Source organism: Montipora foliosa, chromosome 1, assembly GCF_036669935.1.
Source record: "Montipora foliosa isolate CH-2021 chromosome 1, ASM3666993v2, whole genome shotgun sequence".
Classification (NCBI taxonomy): domain Eukaryota; kingdom Metazoa; phylum Cnidaria; class Anthozoa; order Scleractinia; family Acroporidae; genus Montipora; species Montipora foliosa.
In genome coordinates this window covers 72,105,534-72,118,537 of record NC_090869.1, presented here as the reverse complement: position 1 = coordinate 72,118,537, position 13,004 = coordinate 72,105,534, and the positions used below count along the sequence as shown (strand labels likewise).

The window sequence follows — 13,004 nt, the reverse complement described above, 5'->3', positions numbered from 1 at the left end:
CGGGTTCGAATCCCAGCCCTTGCCTTCCAAGGTTCACTGAGCTTTCAATCCATTTTGTAATCGGTAAAGTTAATGCCAGTATTGCTGGATGTAGGTCGTACATAAAGGTGATGTTACACAAGCCGATTTTTTACGCCAATTCTTAATCCATCCTTCACGAGACAACTTTTAACGCAACAATGTTGCGGCAACGGTGTGTTACACGTGACGGTTTGCTCGCAAAATTTGAGCCCAGGCTTCTGCTCTATAAATCCCGGGCAAGAAATATGGCGGACACTGTTGAAGTGACTGTCCACGTGACTTATTTCGGTTCTCCGTGGTGCATTCTGGGACGATGTCGCGTTAAAAGTCAACAGCGGAGGTGTTACACGCACTCCAACAAAATTCGGGGAACAAGATGTTACATTAAAATCACCCTGTGCGTTATGCTACACGAGACAAATTTAACAACAATGTTGCGTTTAAAATCGGTTCATGTAACATCACCTTAAACGAGATTGGAGTGGCGCACACCCCTGCCACGTAAGTAAAAGGAGCCCTTGGGTTGCCTTCGACTGAGTTCGGCCTTCTTCATCTCCTGTCTTTTCCTTTGACAAATGTTCGTTAAGTTGATTGTTACTCTATTGTTTTAGGCAAACACGGTAATTGTCGTGTGCGAGTGATAAAGGAAATGGCATCAATGCAACATACATCGGACAAGAAGATCAAAAAAGCCAGGTGAGACAGTTAAAATCTTACGCTTCTGGTATCTAGGAGGGTCTGAATGGGGGGGGGGGGGGGGGGGGTCCGCATGTCGCTTGTCAGTAAATCTCAGTTTATAAGTAAAAATGCAAGTTTATTATTCATATTCGTTTGAAATTTCGCACAGTTTAAGCTGTATACAAAGTATATAACTTGAAATAATTCATTTTTTTTTTGTTCAGGGAATCGAAGTCTCTCTTCGGGCTCGTTGCTTGTGGGTGGCAAGGCCCCAGCTTTACCTTTTGTGGTCGCGCTTCTAAGTCCGTTGGCGTACTGGCCTATTCTTGTTTGCATCCACGTGATGAGACCGCCATGTTGGTGTACAAAACAAAAGGAAAAGGCCCCACAAGTTTTGCATAATAACAGAGTAAAATTCCCGAAAGACATTTCACTGCATTGTTCTGTAAAGCAACATGGCCACCGTTGACGTCACACGCGAACCATTAATAACTCTGTAGCAGCTCTTTAATCTGTTCTTCTATACCTGCTGTTATGTGCTCACTTGGCAAAGGTGCCATCTTAGCTATAGCAGAAAGGAACATGGCTGATTGAGGGACATGATAATACGGCCTGTCGTGCGTGTAGTACTTTGCTGCCCATCTGGACATGCACCAATTACGTACTGAAGGGCTTCAGTTGCTCCTTCAGTCCTAAAAATTCCGTTAGATGTTTTTTTAACTCAGACTCTTTTATGATTGATATGTCCACTGGAACGCGGCCACGGTGGCTTTCGAGTGCGACTTCTTTCACTTTTTCGAAAGAAACTTACGATCACCTTTATAATTCCGTTCATGACTCGGCGGCATGGAAAAACAACGCTTCAGGTGACCGTACAGGCAACACATTCAGAACAGGCAGTGAAAATACTGCAGCACAACTGCAGCACTTGATTAAAGGCCACTGTTCGGGAAATGTGCCTGCGCTCCTGCCCGAAAAGGAGGAGAAACAGCCACCAAAGGATGACATTTCCTAAGCTAGAAACAAATCATACAAAATACTATTGAAATGTTTAAAAAAAAGGCATTACGCATTATTTCCGAATACAAACATTCCACAATGTCGGCCCTGTCGGTTGTCGGTTAATATTCTCCTGTCAGTAATTGGTATTTCCTTTCCCGTTTTGTCGGTAGTCAGTTATATTTATCGCCGTTTGTCGTTAGTCGGTTAACCCCATTCAGACCCTCGTTTAGGAATAACACCAAATGCACCGAGTGGGAAGAGGCAAGGAAGGGTAGGAGAAAGAGCAAAACAAGAGGATACTTTTTCTCATAAGTTCAACTTTGTTGGAAAGCTCCAGTGCAAGCACAGAGCCTCTTTAAAACTCACTAGAGGGCGAGCAAGAGAGGCTCTTCAGAAATAGTGTCAAGCCCTTTCAAGTCGCCGCAGCCCAAGAATCTGGGCTAGTCACTCTGGTCAAACAGGTTTAGGCAGCGCGCGCATCATGTTTTTGACAACACAAAGGTCAAATCGAGCCATCAGTACGAAAAGCAATATGGCGTTTACGAGTGCGATCGAGACTTGGCGTGGGTTAACCTGGGTTTGCAACGGTTTACGCATACTCAAAGAATGTACACGATTTCTGCAGAGTCATTTCTTTCTCGTCGAGGTAAGAAAGGCTCTTCTGGCAGGGTGCAGTGCAAGTTTATGTAAACACATTTTTTTGTTGCAGATTGGGGATCAGAGCGTGCTTGGTGTTGATGCCCCTGTTGGGTATCACGTGGTTTTTTGGTCTCTTGACACCAGTACACACTGCGTTTCTGTACGTTAATGTCATTCTGAACTCCACTCAGGTATGACTTATAATTGATTTTTAGAAGAATAGAATGAAATGAAAGTTGGAAAGATAATCGCGGCTAAATGAAAGAAATGTATATTTGAATTGCGATTTATGGACGAAAGATAGAAGTGATCCTCGCACACTTATCTGAACAATTTAAGAAATTATCTCTTATAGACACCTGAAAAATTCAACGGGATTCGAACTCATGACTTCTGCGATGCCGATGCAATACTCTACCAACCGAGCGATGAAGCCACACAGTGGGGAGACGTCCTGTCACGGGAACAGCTGGGGCCCAACAGATTGACCTGCTCCTAACTGTAAGGCTTCATAGCTCAGTTGTTAGATCAGCATTGCGCCGGCATCGCAGAAGTCATGGGCTCGAATGCCGTTGGAAACAGCAGAATTTTTAAAGTGACAATCGCATCTCGCAGAATGCCTATTATTCTTGGGATATAAACTTGCGGCACAGTCAAAATTATAGATCTGCAAAATTAGAGGAGAAGCATGACCAGAATGACTCTTATGGTCTGAGATTACGCGCACTTACAGAATACACCCGTACGCGCGCCCCCGTAATGGAATACAGCTCAGCTCATTAACTTTTGGAGGAGCAGCTAAGAAACAAAGGCCTCGCAAGTCTTTGTTTATGCTATTGTTTCTAAGATCGCACTTCTTCGGTCGTGTTACAAGCTGGCGTTTAAAAGAGGGCCATCTCCAAACTGCTTCTGCATTTAGTTGAAGGTGGATATCGGGCAATCATTGTCAACAAACGGAGGAACCATATGAACTTATAATGGATGGGTCGGGTTTTCTAAGAGCTCTGAAAAGAGCTCCCGATCGCTGATATTTTCTTTTTCCTTCTTCATTGCACTATTTTGGTCGGCACGTGGAATGAACCAGAAGACACTTAACGATCAGTTTAAAATTCGCGGTTATTCGTGACCATTTCACGATCCACTGGTTTGATTGACAAGAATTGTTATGCAGCGATGGCCAGAAAACATTATAAAATAATTAGGATAGTGCGTGCACTCTCATTGGTCAATAGCTGTGTTTAAATGAGAGTGTGGAAACAGGGCTGTGACATCACACGAATTTTGATTGGTTATATGTCGTCAGACGCGCGTTTTGATTGGCTGGTAGGAAATATGAGCAAGAAATCAGTTTCGATCGAGAATCTTCCTTCATTTGTTACCTTCATTTGTCGAATTATCTTTGAGAAATATTTTATAAAAGCAATAGAGGACTTTTTTTTCCGTGCTTCCATAGCCTCATCTGAACACTGGGGGAAGTTGGGAGAATTCTCGACACTGTTGCAAAACCTGGACTGCGTCTCGGTTTTGCATAACTGTCTCGAATTCTCCCAACTCCCCTTGTGTTTAGATGAGGCTATTGAAACACGGAAAATGTCCTCTATTGCTTAAATAGCTCTCCCTCGAGATGCGCCATTTTTCAAAAGTATGTTTCATTAGTAGTTTTGAAACCGAAAAGAACAGTGGTTCTCGTTCACCAATTCTTTGAATTAAAACGGATTCTGCTCAAGAAAAGGTACATCTTCCATTTACCGCGCGTGAAAATGTGGAAGGCCGTGACAAGATTTAGAAAATCGCTCTCTTAAAAAACGGTCTTTATACTGAAATTACACTGCGAGCAGTTTGTTTCTCCTACGCTTCCCGAGAGAGAAACCACTGCGAGCAACCGTTTGATTTTCCATCGAGCATGTGCAAAGTACGTCACATCCCACGTGATGTATTTGACATCACTTCGTCTTATTTCGCGGGAAATCTCTACACAGCAGGCTCGCCCAAACGCAGCAGTTACGTAGCTGAACGCACGCGCAAGCGCCAAAACAAGTTTACTAACTCGTTTTACCGGTACAAATTTAATTTATTCGTCCTTAGCGCTGGACGGCGGCTCACTCAAAGAAATTAACGGTTGCTCGCAGTGGTTTCTCTCTCGGGAAGCGTAGGAGAAACCAACTACTCGCAGGGTATACTGAAATAGGTAATTTTTTCACAATTTTCAAGTTTAAAAAAGAACAGTGCTTACACTTTCTTCAGGAGCCCATCTGGAGCGTACAACTTCCACACAGCGTCTGTGAAACGGCGTTTTCACAAGTAGGTTTATTTTTAGACTAGCCCTTCCAGCGAATTAGGTCAAAAAAACAAAGGCAGTTCCGGTTCGGGACCCTATGACGTCAGCTTAATTTCTTGTAATTGGTCATCGGGCTCCTGTGGGAGTCTCATTCGCGGGAAATTCAATCTAAAAATAAATTGGTCTGTGAAAACGCCGTTACACAAACACAGTAGAGTTGTAGGCTCCGGGTGATGGGTTCCTGGTTTCTTAAATTCTCTTGTATAAGTTAAATGTGTAGATAGAACCTGCTCTTCAAAAAGCCCCGCGTGAAAGTTAGGATTACGACTTCTGGAATCAGACAAGCGAGTTTTACAAGCACGACTCGGCCAATTTGGGCCCTTCTTCTCTTATTCTGGCCTATTCACAGCGGGATCGTATTCAAATTTGCCGCCTCGGTGATCATGAATATGTATAGGTATCATCATGATGATTTCGAGTGCAATTTTGGAATAAATAAGCACTAATAAATTTTTTCAAAGGTGACCAAAATTGCACAAGACCGTAGGGTGAGTGCAATTTGTAGACTTTGAAAATTTACAAGTGCTTATTTATTCCAAATTGCACGACGAGAAAATCATGTGATTACTTACTAATAATAGACATGAAAAAATTCGAGATGGTTAAGGTGATTCCTTAATAATAGAACTTGTCGTAAGATTTTCTTTAAACCTTTCTCGATTGTTCCCTACATTATGGTGACTCGAAATGTGCAATTAAAAAAAAATAGGTCACCGAGCTCGTTTGGGAGAGATATAACCTACTCAAGTTACTCATTTAATCAGTGCGACTTCCTATATCAAAGACACATTTGTTCCCATCGGTTCACGCAACGTTTTGCAGAAACAGGAAGCACAGCTTTGACGTAATTCACGTGTATTGAATTGTTCGAAAAGGAATAATTTAATGTTTGTTTTATGGCACACACGTCTTGAAAAGGCACTGACTACAAATATTCCTCTGGTGCATGATCTCGAGGAGACAATTTTGTGTCCACGAGTGATGGCTACGAATACTTTTTTCCCCTGTAACTTTTTTTTTTTCTGACGTGAATTTTTGAAAATGTTTTCACAGCACAAACAGGAGGAATAAGAGAATATAAATTATGCCAAACAAAAGATAGGTCACCAACCCCGTTTAGGAGAAAACAGAAAGCAAACCAAGCTCGACCCCCTTCAACAACACGTCTCCCCGACAGCGCGCGGTTTCACTTTTCACTCTCGGACTAAAATGACACTTTAGCATCATAAAGGCTATCTCTCTCCTTTTTGTTTTGCGACAGTCTAAAAAGTTTCTTGTTTTTCTCTTTACTGCTGTGCTCTGAAAACGGCCATTCTTCTTTCTAGCGAGCTTTCCCGCACGAAAGGTCGCCATTTTGAAATGTTTTTGGCCACGTTCGATTCTCGGTTTTCACATGACGTCACGGCCGCCATGTTGGAGCCCCTAAACAAAGAAACGGCGGCGGCCATGTTGAAGCCCTGACCAAATCCTCCGGGAATTCAATTATATTATTATGCAAACGTCTCTTTTGTTTCACGGTTGAAAAACATGGCTGTTGATCACGTGAGTGAAAAACCAGCAATATGCCAATATTCACACATGGTACCAGTCTTTATGGTTAAATTCAACTTTGTTTTGTTTTTAGAAATATCCGTTGAGACTTGTGAGACAAAGAAAACAGAACTGAGCCGTGAAAATTGACCATAAAGCCTTTTAGCCATGCCTGAATACGAACGTGTCCTGCGCTGTGTTATGCGCAGAACAGGATGCGCAGTGCATTATTAGGGAATCCACTTAAGCAGAAGAAACGCACGCGTATCACGCAATCAGGGAAAAATTACGCAATAAATTGCGCCATCCAGGGGCGCGCGCTTGATTTGAAAACAAAAGATTTGATTAGTTTTGACCAAACCCTATTGTTTATTAGCCAATCATAATTCAGAATTTCGATGTGTAATTTGCACTGGTATTACACTTTTTTTATATTTCAAATTAATTCTACTTTCAACTGAAGATGGTCGTTGCACGACCGAAACATGTCTTGCAAATTTGATTTCAAATGTGTCGTCACTCTTATAAAAATATTTTAATGTTGTCCACACATTCTGCGCGATGGCTTAAATTGTCCATTAAGTGCGAGGAGGCCCTTCTATAATTGTAGTTAGTTGAGCAAATAAAAGGAAGCGCAGAAAATCTAGCCTTGAACGGGATTCGGCCCAGTGGTTAGGGCGCTTGTCTTGAGATCCGTGGATCCCGAGTTCAAGACCCGTTCTGGCCACTGGTTGAAGTGGTTTGTGGTAGTCCTCTGGTTTAACTTCTCAGCTGCACTTGTAAATAGTCTACTATCTTGCCTCCGTCCAGTTAGGGCTCTTAACAGTTGTTGTTGTTGTTCTGTTCTGCTCGTTTCGTTTATTATGTTTCAATATCTGTGTTTTCACGACAGCCGTTGACTCGCTTAACATTCCTGAAAATGGTTTGTTTGCAGACTTCGTTAAGCGACTTAAAAATGATACGTGCTTTCGCGTTAAATGAGAAAAGAGCACGTGCCAATAAAAATAATACGCCTGTTGTATTTCCGATTTGAATAACCGCAAGTGATTCCTCATTGGCCGTAAGTAATTGCCAACTCGCTTAAGCTACCTGGTTGATGGCTTAAATTTATTGAAAATTCTATAGAAATTTGCCGACTCGCTTAATTAACTTTAAGCGAGTTGGGCAAGGAACTGTTTTCACGGAATTTTCGGTTGCCCCTCGCTAAGAGACCTGAAAAACCGCTCGTGAAAACACGGCCAATGGACCTGAAAAGCCCCTCTGGGAAATTGTCAATTAATTATGTATTGTAGTGTGTATTCAAACCCCCGTGACCGTGCAGTTGCGTTCCACTTTATTCTTTGATCGCATTCACATGAAGATGACCATGTTGGTGCCAAAACAAGAGAAAACTACAATAATGGACCATATTCGTATTCTCAGTATTGGACTGGAACTACCGTGCAATGGAGGCTAATGCGGGGGAATCTTTTCAAATGCAAATGATTTTTAATATATTCCCCCGCATTAGCCCATTGCAAGCTATTTCCAGTCCAATCCTGGGAATACGAATATGGTCTATTGCAGCATAATAATTGGGTCAAATTCCCAGACTTTTTCATTATTGTTCTTCCACTAACATGGCCGCCATGACGTCAAAATTCGACTGAGAAAATGCTTTTGATAGAATTATTTGATGACAATTCAACCTGATCCTGTAGTAATTCCTAGTGTAATTCTTTCATTCTTTCCCAAAGGGGTTCTTCATTTTTGCTTTTCATTGCTGGCCAAAAATAAAGAGGTAAGACAGAGTTACTTAAGGTTTTTGAATTGTAATTTTCAGTAAATTATACAAAAATACTGTAATTCCAATGCTTTGCCAAATTTTTCGAAGTGACTCTCTTCATTTCATTTCCCGGAGGTAACATGTGACGTCTCTTCTAGTACAATCGCGAAAATGCTCCATTTCCACAATTTAGATCCTAGTAGTCAGTATATATGGCGGGACAATTAATTGGCCACTTTGAGGTCGCGCGGGAGAGACAGGGTCGAGAGTCTTATTGAATTGCTTTGTGGGAGTGTTTTGGGGAAGAGCCAGTTTGATCTGCAAAGCAAAAAGACTTTCGTATACTTGTACGATAACGATTAACTATCTTTATAATTTAGTAAGTAAACGTCGCATGTACCTCAAACTCACTGACCTTTTGATCAAATCTTTTCGTTTTCGGGACAATTTTGCACCTTGGCTAGCGAGCCATCATTGTACAATATTCTGGTGGTTTAGGCACAGGCAGCCCAAGCTCGGTATACGATTTATAGCCTTTATATGGGAAAATTAACTTTGAGCTTATAAATGCTAAAATAAGCTGTAAATGTAGAAATAAACTTCACTTACCCCTACGTACAGTTGTCCTCGTCTTTTCTGTGCAAACGGAGGACAAACTTGTGTCCGTTATAGACGGGTTTGTGCTTTCGAATTTTTACGATGTCGTTAGTTGTCATTTCCCCTCATAAAGAGAAGAAAGGCTGGTGACTCGCGGCAAGCTCATCCCACAAATTGCTCTCGTATCACAAAGCAACGGTCCGAATCGCCATAAAAACACCACAGCCTTAAGGCCAGATAAATTTCCTATCACATCAGCTCAACTCCCGGACCACACAGCGATTTTTGGCGGATAAATTCCAAATAATGTGCAACTTTCTATAATCTTCCCATGCGTTCAGCTAGATGTGTGGCTACGGCCGTTATAGCTTGGTGGCGATCGTATACATTCTGCCTTCTCATTCACTGGACAATTTGAAACACTTGGCCAATGAGAGAGCAATTTGTGGGATGATATCGCCACGAGTCACCAGCCTTTCTTCTCTTTATGAGGGAAAATGACAACCAAAGGCATCGTAAAAATTCGAAAGCCACAGACCCGTCTAAAATGGACACAGTTTGCCCTCCGAGTGCACAGAAAAGACGAGGACAACTGTACGTAGAAGTAAGTGAAGTTTATTTGCACATTTACAGCCTATTTTAGCATTTATAGGTTCAAAGTTAATTTTCCCATACAAAGTCTAAAATAGTATACCGCGCTTGGGTTGCCTGTGGTTTAGGTAGGAAGCTCAGCTCCAGGTATATTGTTTTCTTGTAATTTGAGTTCTTGCTCGCGCACACACAATGAAATGAGTCTCCCAATGCGTTCACAGTGCAATTCAACAAGGCTAACATTAACGATAAACTTTTTTTTTTCTGATATAGATCACGGATGTCTACATCGACGGAAGAAAGAAAGCCACAAAACAGCAACAAACTCAATCAACACACACATGACACCTCGTCTGGAATCGAACCCGGGGTACATTGGCGGGAAGCGAGCCATCGTCATCATAACTTTAATTACCTTCGGATTTTAGAGTAGCTTGATTTAGCTTATATCATCGAGAATTTACCCCTCCCTACCATGATACACCACATAGGACAGGCCGCAACACCAGGAACTTCATGCTCTACTCTCTGCGAGTAGTGTGTAGGTTATTTTTGCCCGACAGGGGCCCTTTACCCGGAGCCTCCATCTTCCATATTAACACTCTAAGTCAACCCTTTCCCGTATCTTTTTATTTTTACAAAAAACACCTCCAAGGGGGGCTTTAGTGGGTGTTTTCACAATAGCCAATCATAACAGACCAATAGTCAGCCATTTATTACGTCACATACGTATGTGATGTATGTAAGCCACTTCACGTATGTTCTCAGTCACATACGTCAAAATATAGTAGTTCTAAAAATAGAAAGATTCCCGCGGGACAGGGTTGACTCAAGGGTACAATACGTATGGAAGCTTTGGGTAACGGGATCCTGTGCAATTACCATTGCGCCAGCTCTGATCTCACGACTTCCTAGAGTCATCTCCGTTTAATTCCTGGATGCTTCGAATTGTTCGTAGAAGTTTAGCGATCTAGAATAACAAGGAAAGAGTTTAAAAAACGTACATTAGCGTCGTAGATCTTAAATTCCCTTATACGAGGAACCAACTGTCACAAACATGTTTTAGAAATGGCGCCTGCAGCCGCCGCCGTCGTCTTTCAGAAAGCCCTCCATGGCGTCGCAGCAACCGCAGAGGGAAACCTAATTCCTCAAGATGTTTTTTGTTAACATCAAACCTCGGTTGGATAACTTGTTTGATATCCAGCCCATTAAAACGCATGTTGTTTTATGGAAGAATAACAAGATTTTTGTTTAAGAGCTTAAACAAGATATGTTGAAAAAAACCATATCTCAGTGCGCGGCCATGCACTCTTTTAACTCCTTGAAAAAGCGAGCTTTCATTCGGTGCAAATCAGATTTTCTAACTGCATAAAAAAAAATAAAAATAAAAAGTAAAACATCTGTCACTTTAGTAGTACTTCCGACCTTCAAGATTTCAAAATTTTCAGGCGGAAATTTCTCCAGAACCGCCTACAAGTTAGCGTCGCCGGTGTTTGCTTGTTAGCCCCCCCCCCCCCCCCCCCCCCCCCCCCAAAAATATACCTCCGCCGTCCCTGTTCAACATGATCTCTCCTCTAAATGAACAATTATCGTTCATGATTCGTAATTTGCTTTGAATTTACTAGTATCGTTAATTTATGACACTGTGTCCCCAGGACTTGTGGTAGCAGAGAAAATAAGGAAAATAAAAAGTCGTATCCCATAGAATAATTCTGCTGAAGAGTAATTAGGCCTAAGCTAGAACAAGAATTTATAATAATAATTTAATTTTAATGTGCATTTTGGGGTTCTCGTATTTCCTAATGTGCTTCGTTTACTTGATTATAAAAAAAATCGTTAAATTGTATGGTAAATTTACTGTGCGTGTTATTCATACTGTACTGTAACCCGCCCTGCAATGTAGTTTTGACTTTTATTTTAAGTTATTGTGAAATGAATTAAAAATATCCAGTACATATTTTTGAAAAGAAAACTGTACAAGTCATAATTGACGATACAATAATAATAATTTGACTTTGGACAAAACGCAAGTGAAATTATTCCCTAATTTCACGGGTATACCACTTGATTAGCTATTAATAACATGGGTGACAAATTACTCGTTAATTTTCAAACCTGGACGCCATTTTAGCACTAAAAGTTGCCATGGCAACAATGTAATTTCACATGGGAAATTATAAATTAACGCTGAAATTTCGCACCAAAATTAAGGAGTAATTTCCACCCATGTTAGTATGTGTAATCAAATGGCGACGAGTGGGAAATTAGGAAATAATTTTACGCGCGTTTTGTCAAACGTTCTGCATCACTATTCTCCACGAGCCTTTAGGCGAAGGAAATTATCAGAATTTTGACAAAACGCAAGTGAAATTATTTTGGTCCTAGTTTTCACGAGAAAACCATTTGATTACCTTTTAATGTCGTGGTTTTTGACAAATTACGCTCACAACCCGCAATTGCGATAAAATCGTTCGAGTACTTTATCCGAGCTCTCGCTCGTGGAAGACTCATCTCCAGCTTTTTCTCACGGCTATTTGCGTTTCACACACCTCCACCACTGTCCAAAACGTCTCCCACCCAGCTGTACATTATGCTCTTTCACATATGTTAAATTTTCTCCGTGGCCCGCTTCTCTTTAATCATTCGTTAACTTCTTCAATGGTCACTGTCTTACATCCTAGAAACGCCATCTTGGCTCTGAATCGAGATACAAGAGATTGTTACCATGGCAATTTCGCGTAATTTCACCCCGTGAAATTATAAATTATAGCCTGAAATTTTCTGCGCCTAAATTAAGGAGTAAGTTTGTCACTAAGATATTATTATAAATAATAAGCACATATACCAATGCGCAATGATTGACATAGGAAATCCAGAGCTCCTTAGCCCCATCTCTAAGCCCAGCAAACCGTGGCATAATATTTAACAAATGCCGTCCTAAGAAAATATGTCTATAATATGAGCGCGTATAACAAAACGCCGCACCTGAGTAACAATGTCCTTAAGATGGCGCCTACACCACGCCATATCCCCAGTCTGTCCCATATCACGCATCTTCCTTATGGTGCGCTGTGAATTTCCATATGAGGGTAAGAGAAAGCCTAATGCGCAAGTGTAATGCCTACCACCGTGGTCCTCTTAGTTTTTAATGGCAGGAAACGCAAGCAAGTCAATCGCGCGTTATGATGTCTAAGATTGACGCCTCGAGTGGCTGACCGTCCATACAAAGTAGAAGGACACTTAGGCCGCGACAGCTAGGGTCTTCCTTGTGCCATAAGCATTGTTTGTGCCAAGTAGTAGTTAAAGTAGTAAGAGATTTTAAAGTACATATACGAGCACAATTACCCGAACGTTAACTGGCTTATTTTTGGAACGCACGAGCTCTGGTTTTTAGAAGCGAAGGATCGTAACCGGACGTTATATGTCATGGGTGTGAGATTAGCGCATTCCAAGGATGACTACCACACAACGCATTGGTTATGGCAAGTGTGTTAACCAAAGATTCTAGCGATAAATTGGAGGTATGAAGTGCCTCGCTGTATCTTTGGTTAACGTTACGAACGGCACACAACCTTCGTTTCGCGCGGATAGACCCAGACTAAAAATGTCGAGCGTTTTCGTGAAAAGGTCGGTCCGCGACGTTTTGTTGGAGGTCGCTTTAAGCTTGCCAAGGAACACCAGGCAAGCACAAGTTTCACGCAGATATATGTCTAGCTGTATATGCCGAAAGAGCGCGAGGACATTCTATGGGTCTGGCAGCAGCAACACGTCACAAAATGACTGAGACGTCCCATAACACCTGTACATGAGCTACACGAAGAAATTGAGCATTCTCGTGTGACT

General features: G+C 41.6%; 1 protein-coding gene across 1 annotated transcript in view; it reads left to right on the top strand.

Moving 5' to 3' along the window:
- The window catches only part of LOC137973472 (adhesion G-protein coupled receptor D1-like), a 28,110-nt gene extending 18,516 nt beyond the window's left edge, over positions 1 to 9,594 (top strand). Inside the window, exons 5-8 of the mRNA XM_068820303.1 lie at positions 633 to 717; positions 2,411 to 2,531; positions 7,945 to 7,988; positions 9,435 to 9,594. Coding sequence (XP_068676404.1) covers positions 633 to 717; positions 2,411 to 2,531; positions 7,945 to 7,988; positions 9,435 to 9,594 — 410 coding nt within the window. The remainder of the gene's footprint in view (positions 1 to 632; positions 718 to 2,410; positions 2,532 to 7,944; positions 7,989 to 9,434) is intronic.
- Positions 9,595 to 13,004: the final 3,410 nt, after the last annotated feature.